The sequence below is a fragment of the Pagrus pagrus genome (genome assembly GCF_965226575.1).
Source record: "Pagrus pagrus genome assembly, chromosome: 2".
Lineage (NCBI taxonomy): Eukaryota > Metazoa > Chordata > Actinopteri > Spariformes > Sparidae > Pagrus > Pagrus pagrus.
In genome coordinates this window covers 21,936,043-21,948,745 of record NC_140186.1, presented here as the reverse complement: position 1 = coordinate 21,948,745, position 12,703 = coordinate 21,936,043, and the positions used below count along the sequence as shown (strand labels likewise).

At 37.7% G+C, this 12,703-nt stretch overlaps 1 protein-coding gene across 1 annotated transcript in view; it reads left to right on the top strand.

The window, feature by feature from the left end:
- LOC311250787 (dolichyl-diphosphooligosaccharide--protein glycosyltransferase subunit TUSC3) overlaps positions 1 to 12,703 on the top strand; it is a 75,255-nt gene that overhangs the window by 39,309 nt on the left and 23,243 nt on the right. Inside the window, exons 4-6 of the mRNA XM_084342835.1 lie at positions 2,878 to 3,018; positions 5,652 to 5,792; positions 6,179 to 6,268. Coding sequence (XP_084198961.1) covers positions 2,878 to 3,018; positions 5,652 to 5,792; positions 6,179 to 6,268 — 372 coding nt within the window. The remainder of the gene's footprint in view (positions 1 to 2,877; positions 3,019 to 5,651; positions 5,793 to 6,178; positions 6,269 to 12,703) is intronic.

Below are 12,703 nucleotides of genomic sequence, written 5' to 3'. Positions count from 1 at the left end.
TATAAAAACATGTACAAACGTAGATGGACACAAGGACAAACATGCAACCTTTCAAGCAAAGGAAATAAATATCAAATGACGCATGCAAACAGTACGCACACCACTCACAAGCACACTGTAATGGGAAGAAAGGCCACAAGTATGTGAAAGTATGTGAAACATTTACAACACTCTAAAATGGTCCTTTAAACGGTTTACAGATTTGTTCAGATTTTATACTTCCTGTATTTGTTGATCATTATTTTTTTTGTTATTGGTGTAGTCTATAAATGTCAGAAAATGGTGAAAAATCAGATCCCAAGTAATGTATTGTTTTGTCCGACCAACAGTCCAAAACCCCCAAATAATATACTATCATACAGGACAATAGAAATGACAAATATTCATATTTGAGGAAGTGTGATGTGTGAATTTTACTGTTAAAAAAATGGCTTAAACCAAATATTTAGATTATCACAATTGTTGCCAAATAATTTTCTGGATATCTATCCACTAGGTTGTGTTCAGACATAAAAAAAAAAATAAAAAAAAAGCTAGCTGCAGCTCTACTGCACACAAAGTCATGGGATAAGACACAGGTGAACTTCAGTCTAGGCAGTGTGAATTGATGTAAAGACATAGACATCAAAATGAACAACAACAACATAAACTCCAATTTCAACATAAACATACGGTCAACCCGCCTGTCACTGACTCCTTTTTGAAACAAAACCAGCCAAATTGTAATGCAGTACAATATTATTCCCTTAAACATTGCTAAATATCATAAAACCAGCATTTCATTGATTATCTACTTAAGGTCAAATGACTGGCTTCTAATGGTGGTCAGGCAGACACAAATCACAGTAAAGTTAATTGTCTACAGGAGGTGTTTACTTGGAGGCACAGTGGTTGTCACTTTGTCACACAAACCAGAAACACAAACAAACGCTTTCAAGAGATTGTATTGTTAGACTCTGGTATCATAGCATTATTCACTTCAGATATGGTTTTATAACTAGAAAACCTTGTTCCTTTTCTCTGATGTGGCTTCTATGACATCTGACTTGCTTGATAAGTATAAAACTCTCCAACTCAGGCAACACCCGCATCTTTCTGCTGTCTCAATACCTTTTCCTGAATATAGAAAAAGATACTAATACAGAGGTTAATTCTCCGTCTTTTGGTCTACATTTTATACTCTTGGAACTTTAAATAACTGTGCTCAGCCAGAATTAGCCTGGCTCTGCTTCTTTTTCCTTCATTTTTATTTCTTTTAGACTGATTAAATCCAGTAAAGATGACATGAACACATGCTCCTTAAGTCTTTAATATTTCTTCTTTTCTTCCTCTTCTTTCTGCAGTTTTGCCTGTCGTTGCTGCTAGCCATTGTTTTTTTTTTGTCTTTTTTAATTTAATTGTGATGTCTTTGCCCTCTGGCTTGTGACTCCTTTTGTACTTTTCCTTCAGGCCTTTTGTTTTTCACAACTCTACCCACAGCTGTCATTGTCATGAGAGAAAATTAGCTATTTAAGTTTAAATGAGAGTTAATTAGATGCACATCTTTAGGTGTGTTTTTTTTCTCTTTTAGATTTTAGATGTGGGTTGCTTTGCCCATGCATGAATGCATATTTTTGTGTTGTTGTTCAAGGGCATTTATACATCTATGCATGTACCTTCATTTGTATGCATATGTATGCATGCACACATGCATCTAATCCATCGTTCACCTTAATGACTTAAAGAAACAGGTGGCTGAATGTATAACAGATAAATAATCTGCCCAACTCTCCTCTCTTGTCTTCTTCCATCTCCTTTTTCTCTGCTCTTTTCCTTCCACTTTCCCTCACTCTCTATTTTTTCCATGGGTCTTGGGAAAAACAGGAGAGAGTAAACCAGTTGACTTTATTGTTGTTGATAATAGTAGGGAGTCCTGGGATTTGGAGTTAAATAGGTGTGAAACATGGAGGGAGGGAGGGAGAGAGGAAGGAAGAGAAAGTACTACCACTTTTCTTTATTTAGCTGTGTGTGTGTGTTTGTGTGTTTGTACAATAGAATATATTTATGCAAGGACAGAATTATTGGAGATGTTCTCTCTATCCATTTATTAGCGGTGATAGCCAACACACACCCACTTACTGTCTTGTAATCAAATCAGCACACAAAAACACACACACAGAGAAGCATATAACCTGATAGAAATACAATACACTGATGCACTTTCTTATATCTAATGATCTTTGAGAGCTTTTGTTTGTCATCGCAGTGAGTTGTTGCCCAATACAGAGTCACAACCCAGTAGGTTCCTACAGTAATGGCAGTGTTGTAATACACACTATTACAACATGCATGTCACAGTAACGATATACTTTTATTCATCGGAGCATTCGCTGGCTGCTGAATGTTCAAACAAGTTATGAAAATTTAAAGAACGCTGTGTTAGGTAGGCAGAAAGAGAATTACATAATGCCAAGCAAAAAAGTATTAAAAGCATTATTTACTGTCTTCATTGCACCAGTTCTTTGATGCATTAATTAAAATGTAAATTAAAAATCCTGAAGAAAATTTAAATTCGTGCTGCATACATGGATAAACAGAGCCTAGAGAATTATAGGAGGGATTTTTAATTAAAGGACATTTTTGCCTTTCGCCATCTGATGTTTAGAATAAGTTAAGATAACTGATATTTGGAGTCAACAAACAGAGGAAAATAAAAATTACCCCTTGAAAACAGGCCAGCAAGTATAGCAAGCAACTGAGTCTAAACCTGTGATACTAGTCCCAGCATCAATCTGTCGATGACGACATTATAATTAATGATGTAATTTATCTTTGGATTGTATTATATTCAGTGTGTATGACATATTGACATCCCCTCATTTTCTTCTTTCTCTCTAGTTGAACATGAACAGCGCTCCAACCTTCATGCATTTCCCAGCGAAGGGAAAGCCAAAGAGAGCTGATACATTTGACCTGCAAAGAATCGGATTTGCTTCAGAACAGCTGGCTAAGTGGATTGCAGACCGCACAGACGTTCAGGTACTACTGTACATACAGAGATGTCCACATTCTAAAATGCAAATTTGCAAGAGATACACACACGGTTGCTAAAAGTATACAGCTAGGACATACAACCTAGGGGTGTATCTCACAAGTACGGTACGATATTGCAATTCTTTAGACAACTACATGATGTTTGCCAATATCACAAAGTGTGCCTCGATACGATTGATTCGATTCAAGTGAGGGGCTCAAAGCTACATTGACCATTACTAGCATAACACACCTGTATCTCTGTCTAAAGTTTCACCATTCAGGTTGCATTTTGGTTAATGTGGGCATTTAACTTGGGATCATGTAGGCATCAAAAAAGACAGAAATGCGTGGAATAGAAAAGATGATATCTCTTTTCCTGCTTCATCAATTTAGAAATATTTTTAAAAATTGTCCATCGTCAATGCCCATGAACAATGTCTAGGCGTGCAATACTAAAGCAAACCAATTTTGCACCAATAGCTCAGCAACAGGTTTGAAGGTGCCTATAGTCTGTGATGGGGCAAATGCCATGTTGACAATGTCATAACCTTATATACTTCAAGGATCAGGGTTATGCAGGAGGGTGTTAGATGCCCTAGCTTGGAGGCACGTAAGTTGTTGGCACCAGAGAGATCAAACCGTCGGCCGTCGGACTAAAATCTCATCTTTCCTGAAAAACCTGTCTGCCAAGTACTGGTAGATGTAGTCCAAGCATGCTGCTGACATCCTGTTGATGGATCTGGATTCAAAAGGCTGCCTTTCAGAGAAGGCGATGGGGAGCACTTACACTAAGTGCTAGCTTTCAGGCACTTCAATGTGACTTTATCCCATGAATAAAGAACAGAACAGAAAAGGAAAAATGAAAGGATAGATATATGATCAAAAAATGGTGAGATGAATAAATTTGTTTGATGGAGGAACTGGAATGAAAGTCTGTTGGAGAAGTCCTTGTTTAGATTTAGTGCCTATAGTGTTCCAGAATGACAATAAGGGTTGATGGGGAATGTATTAGAGCTAGTACTGTTGTGCAAACAGCTATTACTCTTTCTTTTCTCATCTGTTCTTTATTGCATAGATAACAACTTTACAAAAATAAAACGAGAAATAATGTAATGGATCATGAAACACCATATATTTGAGGTTACCACAATATAATATGTGCATTGTATTACACATTATTAGAGCTCGCTGTAACTTTACATGTTTTCTTCAACTACAACTAAATAAGCAAAAGTAGAACATGCTGTTGTTGATTAATTAGAAAACAAGCTTATTCTTTTGTTGTCCTAAAGAATTTTACATTAAGTCAATAAAAAAACTAAGTCAAGTAAAGCACCATGGCTACTTTGCGATGCCACTGTTTATGCTGGAAGATTCTTGGAAGATGTCTCACAGTTAGGCATTCTTAAATTTCAATCCAGTAACACACCGTTACACACATTTTCACTGGTGACACATCAGTGTTGGTCACACATGCTGTACATGTTCTGACTTTTGGAACATTTTACTCTTGCACCTGTTCATAGCAAACAACATGTTTGGCAGTGATTTTGGCTTCATGGCCACACACAGACAGAAAGAGAATGGGTGAGAAACATACTGCAGAAGCAGTTTTCATTTAATGACATAGGCAATGGTTATTACATGCAAAAGAATTCTGCAGAGCTATTCTTATTAAAAATAGCTGCAAACCATGCTTTTTATCGTATTTTAATTGAAATGACCTTCTGCGGAATAGTCATAATGAACTGATTCTGGGTTCAGTTTGTGCATAAAGGCATGACCAAAGAAACCTTCATTTTCATTTATTGTACTTGTTTTATAACTGTGCAGTGAGATTTCACTACCTGACGCTGCGCTAAATACTCTCAAAATGGTTTAGTACAAAAAATACATTCTTTTATTTGAGGGGAAGTTTTCACACATTCTGACACATTCATACATTTTTTGCTCCCATACTTTACTATAACAAGGTTTTTATGAATTGATTTTACAGGTTCAAGGTTAGACCCTTTGTTGAACACCTAGTATTGTGAATTGGAATTTTGTAAAACGGCTTCATTTTTCATTTATTTACTTTTTAAAACCACTGTTTATGAGCTTCTTCAACAGTCAATAAAGGAAATATGAAACTAAACATTTGAAATAATATAAATAATGATACCATACATATAAACATCTCTCATCTATTTTTGTTTTTCTCAGTTTCTTCTCATCACTTTCACCTAGTTGTTTTATATGCTGGTTTTCTATAAGATGTCTCTCTTCAAGAGCTCAATCAATGGACCATACATTCAGCCTGTACCGACTGTAATAGGCTGTAATAAGAGTATTCATTCTAAGGTTTAAAACTTTCACAGCAAAGTAAAACATCATTCAAATTATAGTCATTATTCTATTGGAGATGATTCCGCCTACAACCCTAAAAAACAAAAAATAGGAATAAAAATGGTAAAAACTGTAGAATTGATTATTTTATTATTTTAATTTGGTTATTGCCAAGCCAAGAAAATACATTCTCTTTTAAAAAAGGATCAGTAGTAATGCATTGTGGAAATCAGTCAGTCAAGACAAGTTATATGCTCTTCATCTCTCTCTCTCTCTCTCTCTCTCTCTCTCTCTCTCCATCCCAATAGATTCGTGTCTTCCGTCCTCCTAACTATTCAGGTACTATTGCTTTGGCTCTGTTGGTGTCTCTGGTCGGAGGTCTGCTGTATCTGAGGAGGAACAACTTGGAATTCATATACAATAAGACTGGATGGGCCATGGCTGCACTGGTATGACACACACACACACTCTTTGGGTTTTAGGTGGGAACTGTGAGAAGTCCTACATGCTCTGCCAGAAGTATCCGCCCTCACAAGTCAGGGACATAAGTCAAGTGTAAGTGCACCGGAAAAAAAGTTGAGTGGACTAATCTCACCTCATTAGTTCAATTCTGCCTGTTTAAACAAAACTTAACTCTTTTTGTTTCAGAGTCAAATGTTTAGTTGGATACATTTTTCATTGTTTCAGTTAAAAATAATGATAAGACCATGAAAAATATTTCTGAACTAATGTTCTCTCTCTCTCTCTCTCTCTCTCTCTCTCTCTCTCTCTTCTCTCTTCTCTCTTCTCTCTCTCTTCTCTCTCTTCTCTCTCTCTGTGTCTCTCTGTATGATAGTGTGTAGTTTTTGCGATGACTTCCGGCCAGATGTGGAACCACATCAGAGGTCCTCCCTACGCCCACAAAAACCCCCAGAATGGACAAGTGGTATGAATCACATTATCTTTTCATCACATTATCATTTCTTCTCTTTATAGAGTACATCCATGCATTCATGCAATCATCCACTTTTTCTGTTTTTTCATATAATCCTTCCACTTTTGTTCTGTCATTCAACTGTCCATCTCTTATTGGTCTCTTTTTATCCTCCATCTTTTTCCTTCTTGTCCTGCCTTTTTTTTCTTTGTTCCTTGTCTGCTGTCCTCCTACCTTCTTTCTTGCTATCTGTGGTTGTGTAAGATCAACGTAGAAACATGCGCAAGGCTGTTTGCCCTGAGTAAGATGCACTAGTCTGTATCAAAGTCAGTGCTGAGACAGTGTGTATGTTACTGGACAGCTGGGAGCAGCCATTGTGTGTTAATATCACTATGCTTTTATCATCTATTTTTCTATCATTACCCTCCTCTGTTTTATACAGTTTCTCTGTTTTTTTGGACAGTTGCCACTTATTACCACTATGTGTGCAAACACAGACACAAGCAGCATTTGCAGTTGTAGTTTTGCTGGTCATCATTTAAGTTTGTTCATCCAAGTGTGAAATTAAAATAAAAAAATGACACACTGAGAAAATGAGGGAGGCTGGAGAGAAGGGGATAGTGAGGCAGGGAGGGAGATAGAAGAGAGAGAGAGAGAGAGAGAGAGAAATAGAAATGAATAGAGTGAATGAATTTTACATTAAAAACATGTTGTCTGATGCGTGCCATGTATGCATTTAACACACATGTACAGAAACCCTTCTACAGTGTCATACAGCCTCAGTATACAAAGCACTGTGGATGTTGTAGGAAAAGTCAATTCCACACATGCAGAAGCTGAAGTCACAGGTGCACAAACAAACTCATACTGTAAGGTCAAAGAAAAAGAGAGTAAAAAAGCATCACAACCTCCTTCTTGTCCCTTCATGTGTCATACAGTCCGGCCCCTCTCTCTTTTTCCGTGTAAAAAGCGCTCTATTAGTCAGGTTCTGTTGGCTCTTGATCATTTTTCAGTCTGTCTGACAACAAATAGGTTTAATACTCATCCTATGTAGCTCTCAACTGTGGTGCCCAGACATCACCCTTTTTCTTTTCTTGTCCTGTTATTTCCATCCACCTACCTGTATCTGAACTGCTTTAATTATCAATATCACAACTTTTGCCCTAGTGTTAACTCTTTTTCCATTGGTTATTGGTAGTTGCTAATCAACTCAGGGCCTTCTTCAGGACTTTTGCAAGTGCCAAGTAAAATATATCAAAATAATGTCAATCAGCCAAATTATGTTATGATGTATTTTAGATGTGAGGGCAGCCTGCTCTCTGGTTTTCACATTCACTTATCACTTCACTTTTTCACTTCATTTGATTTTTTTCTACTCTCTTTTCTCCATGCACCCCTTTCTTGCATTCATAACGACCCATCTTCCATCCTTTAAAGTACTTCTACCCGTGCTCTGTACTTATTTTCTCTGTTCATCAGTTCTTTCTCCCTTTCTCCCCTCCGACTGCTTCCCTTTCTTCTGCATGCCCTCTCTTCTCTTTCTCTTTCACATCCCTGTCTGTCTTCATACCACATCATGGTCTTCATAAGAAAGTAGTACAGTCAGCTAGTTTGAAACACTCTCACCTGCATGCTGCCTTTGTCTTCTGTATTCCTCTCTTGTTCTTGGCTTTGTATGAGCTGAGCAGCATTAAGGCATTGACATAGTAAAGTGTTGAAACAGCATTTCGGATAAAGACACAAATTCATTCTCTAACTATAGGGTGCAATAGCCATAGCCATCTGATTGAATCACAAGGGGAGCAGGTCATAAAAGATGTATTACTGAGCACGCAGAAAACAAATTATACCAGTTAGGGGCAGAAAGGCTGATGAGCAGGCACCAATGGTGTGCCCTGCTAAAGTTGAAAAACTACTATTTGCCCAGAAAGTTAAAGGAACAGGTCACCCAAAAAGGAAAATTCAGTCATTATCTACTCAGCCTCATGCAGATGGAAAATCCAGTGAAGTTATGTCCAAAAATTGCTTGAGCTTCAACGTAAAACAGAGTTGCAGCATTCGTTGAAGAAGCTGCGGTTTTAAAATTTCAAAAAATAACTGGAAAAAAAAACAGAACAAAAAACATACACAAAACAAATTGCTACACACAAGTTGTCCAGCATAATGCGAGTACATGTATAAATCTTCAAGTACAAATCTTCACTGTTGCTGCTGAGCCAAAATCGCACCCAGTATGAAGTAAATGCATAATCTCCACTGCGCATTCATGATTTAATTTGCGTCTTTTCAATGAATTTGGGAGCTCCAGCCTTCCAGAGACTTGGATTAGGCCGGTCGAGCTCTTGGCGCCATTTTTTTTGTGTGTTCCGAATACTCTGCTGCCAACATGTATGTAAATAGTATAGGACAAAAATGTATTCCCATTTTCCGCTGTCGTGTTGGATTGCATTCGATTGCACAGTTGTAGCTAATAAAGAGACCGCTGAGAGTATTTGGACCTATTGTGTGAAATTATATGAACCTTTTGAGGGCTGCCTCTATTATGCTATAACTTGCTGTTAAGCCCCCTACAGGCTTAGCCTCCTAGGCCTCATAGCCTAACTTTAATCATTCCTCTCCCTCTTTCCATTTCCTCTACAGCAGTAGCCTCATTGACCTACATGCTTTAACCCAACCACATTTTCTTGAGCTTCCAGGCCAGATTGCTTTTTTGTAGCCACTCAACCAAAATAGCGGCAGGGATAGCTACATTAGATCCTGTATAAATGGCCCTCATCTCTTACTTATTTCCTCCTTCCCTTCACACCATTTCTACCATCATCTGTACCCCTATGCTCTCTTTAAATCCCTCTTTTCCTCTCTCTGTCCTCTGACAGTGAATAGCTTGAACTGGGCAGACAATATTGAAAGATACCTGTCTTATCTTTCCTGTTCTACTTTCGTCCTCTTTCCATGTTACTTCCTCTCACCTCTCTCTCTAATCTCCCACTCTCCTCTCTCACCCTCTCTCCCCAGACAGTGTAATTCCTTTAAAATGATGAGCGAGCGTGGCCAGGTAGACTATATTGAAAGGATTTGTCAACTGACGAATGGCACGACCAAGCAGATGAAATTGTAGTGAGCGTCTTACTGTGCAGCCAAGAAAAAAATACTGCTAGCTCATTTTTGCTCAGACACACGCACACACATACAACCAAAATGGGATGTGGAGGTTGTAAGGGCTGCCAGAGTGAAATACATGCAGTGGAAAATACCATTTTACCCTTTTAAATAATCTGTGACAAACATAAAAGTAACATTTTCTCTGGATGTATTCCTTTATAGTTCGAGTATTAAAAATATGGCAATTTGAGTGACATCACTGGCCATAGCAAAAACCAACATATCTAAATTTTAAATATCCCAAAACTGACCAAAAATTTGCCTTTATGGAAAAGGATCTAATAGGGAGAGTGAGGCTGCATGTTATCTACATCCATTTATTCAGAATATACAGGGCTGTTACGCTGCCTGGAGGCTCTTTGCCTGTAAATCCAGTGTTTTCTTATTCTGTTGACACAGTATCTCTGTGTCCCTATCAACCTGTCAATGTAAATAGATAAAAAAAAGATCTTTGCAGAAAAATTACCGATTCTGTGGACAGGCAGGACATTTATTGGGAACATGATGCATCATTAATAACACCTTGAACAAAGCACCAAAGTGAGTAGTAATCTCCAACATGTTATGTTTTTGTCATTTTAGTTTTGCAGTTTTGACTGATTTACCAGCAAGATGAGGGTACTAGTTTATTCTGATGCATATTCCTGCATGCATGACACAACCACTCAAAATGCTACATATACAGTCATGTGCACGCAAAAGAAACAAAACAAAATCACGCACACAGCTGTGCAACTTCTGAGTCATGTGAGAGAGAAGAGTGGTTAAAAGAGAAAATAGAAAGTGATGGATAAGAAAGTAAAGGAGGAGAGTAGTTTTCATGACAAAAGTTTAAGTCAGTTGTATTGAACATTGGCTTCTACAAGTTTAAGAATACAAGTTAAAATAATAAAGTTTAACCTGTCCGTCTCAGCCTGGAAGGCAGGGACTCTCAGAGAAGCCAAAGGTTCTTTTGTGAAGCATTTCAGCCATTGTTTCTCTCTTGGCTTCTACTCTCTCTACCACTTCCTTATCCCACCGCTTTGGCTGATGACATTTCCATATTTCCAGCTGATTTCACATGATTGGTTGATGGCTTTTGGCAGCTGTTGGTGGGAGGCCTCCTACATTAACTGCTAACCTTTCATATTTTAAAGAAACACTGCTGTCACTTTAATTGGCTGTTTGCAAATATTTGACTATTGGCTTAGAGAGGACATCAGTGTGTAGTGTGTATTAGCGAGTGTGAGTGCTGCTTGAGTTTTCGCTGTATTATGCACATCTTCATATGTGCAGGTGTGTGTGTGTTTGTGCCTTTGATTGATTCAGGAAATGCTTCTGTGTTTATCTGTGTTCTGTGCCGGTATGGAGAGAACTGAACAGTGTAGTCAAGCAGTGAAATGGTTCTTTAGGCTGGATATTCGTTTAGGCCAGTAGACATTGACCATCCCTCTTTCTCCTTAGTTAAATATGCTCACACCCACAGACACTCACAGCTACTCACAAAGGGATTTGAAGCAGTGTTTTGAGGAGAAAACTGTAATCAAGAATCATATATATTAAACACATAAATCCTGTAGGCAAGACAGAAAGGGTGACGAGATTAGTGTACAAAGAAAAGAAAATAGATGTAGTGACTCCTTTCTTGCAGGTCTAGGTGGTAGACTACTGGAGCTTTTTTTTTATTTGTCTAGCATCTATCAACATCAAAGGTATACATGGTGCTTTATATAAGACATAGAAGTTATGCAGAAGAATAGAATAAAATAAAATAAACACAAGGCAATATAAAGAGACAATAGAAGAATATGCACACAAATAAGATTTAAAACGAGTAAGAAAGATTAAACAGGAGACAATGTTACCGTTATGGGGCCAAAGAAATTCACAGATACGTTTTTCATAACATAAACCCTTCAAATCTTGATTCGATGTTATTAGAGCATTGTCTATTATGAGATTTACTCTGCCTTTCTGAGTGAATCTGCAAAACCGAATCCCTTGGAATTAATAGATTTCACTGCAAAGGTTGACTGTTTTAGGTGCTGGAGTGATTCGAGCTTTAGACTGCAGAACATCTGAGTCACTGTCTCCCACTTACTCACCCACACCTGGAAAATACCTAGTACTGCTTTAGCTGTTGGCTATTGAAAAGTTTCAGTGGAGCAATTGGGGGGTAAGCTGCCTTGCTTTAAGGCACCTCAACAGTGGTGAAAACACTTTTTTTTCCCCTTCTCTTTGAGCAGTCTGGACTGAGCCAGCAATTCTTTAAGTATGTTTTAAACTCCTTTCTTACATCTCATTGCCACCAGATGAAATCCCCCATATGTCGCAGAAAAACAAAAACACAAATAAAACTTAGTCTGCTGAGGAAATAAGAATTTACTGATTGACATGTTTTCAGTAGAAAATGAAAACAGGTTTTAAATGGCTCTAATTGACTCTTGGGTAATTAAACAGAACTCTCCGCGGAGTGTGTAAACATTGAACTGCATAAACAGTGAGTAGATAATGAGATTTTAAAGCATCACCTGAATCCCTAAAATAGACTTCGGTATTTGTTCAAATGAAGGATTCAGTGAACCTGCCCATAGTCCCTTTGCTGTTCTGAATGAGTCACCCCACCCATATGCTCTCAGATTGTTAGACATTGAATCATTGATCTGTGTAGCATATTTCTCTTTTAACTGAGAAATACTTAATTTCTAATCATCTGTCAATCAAAAGTAATGCATTGCCATTTTAACCTCCTCTGAGTATTTTCAGTTGACTGAGCTCACATCAGCGCTCGCATAACAGGACTCACAATTTCATACTACTTCTATGTTATAGGTATTTAGTTTATCCAGTGTACCTTGCAAGGTTCATGTCCTATCATTCCTGTCATCATACCCAATCACGACAATACACACAATCAAACCTAAATTAAGCACATACTGTATTTCCACTCCATCTCACTAACTGTTACTTACTCTTTCTCCTCTCCGTTCTTTCTGCTTTGTTGACTTTTCATTTATCCCTCTTCCTGTCTGAGTGCCTCCTGACCTTTATCAAACAAAACACACACAAACTCACATTCACACTCTACAATACACAAATACATGATACAGGGTAGAAAAGGATGAATATAGCTATTTGTAAAGGTTATCTGGCCCACAGCTATTAACAGCTTACAATACAATAGTCTGGTTTTAGAGCAAGAATACTCGAGGGAAGGAAGGACAAAGTATACTTTTGGCTCATATATATATCAATCTTGACATAACTTCCTATTGATTGTACATTTGTACATTTTTTTTAGTACTT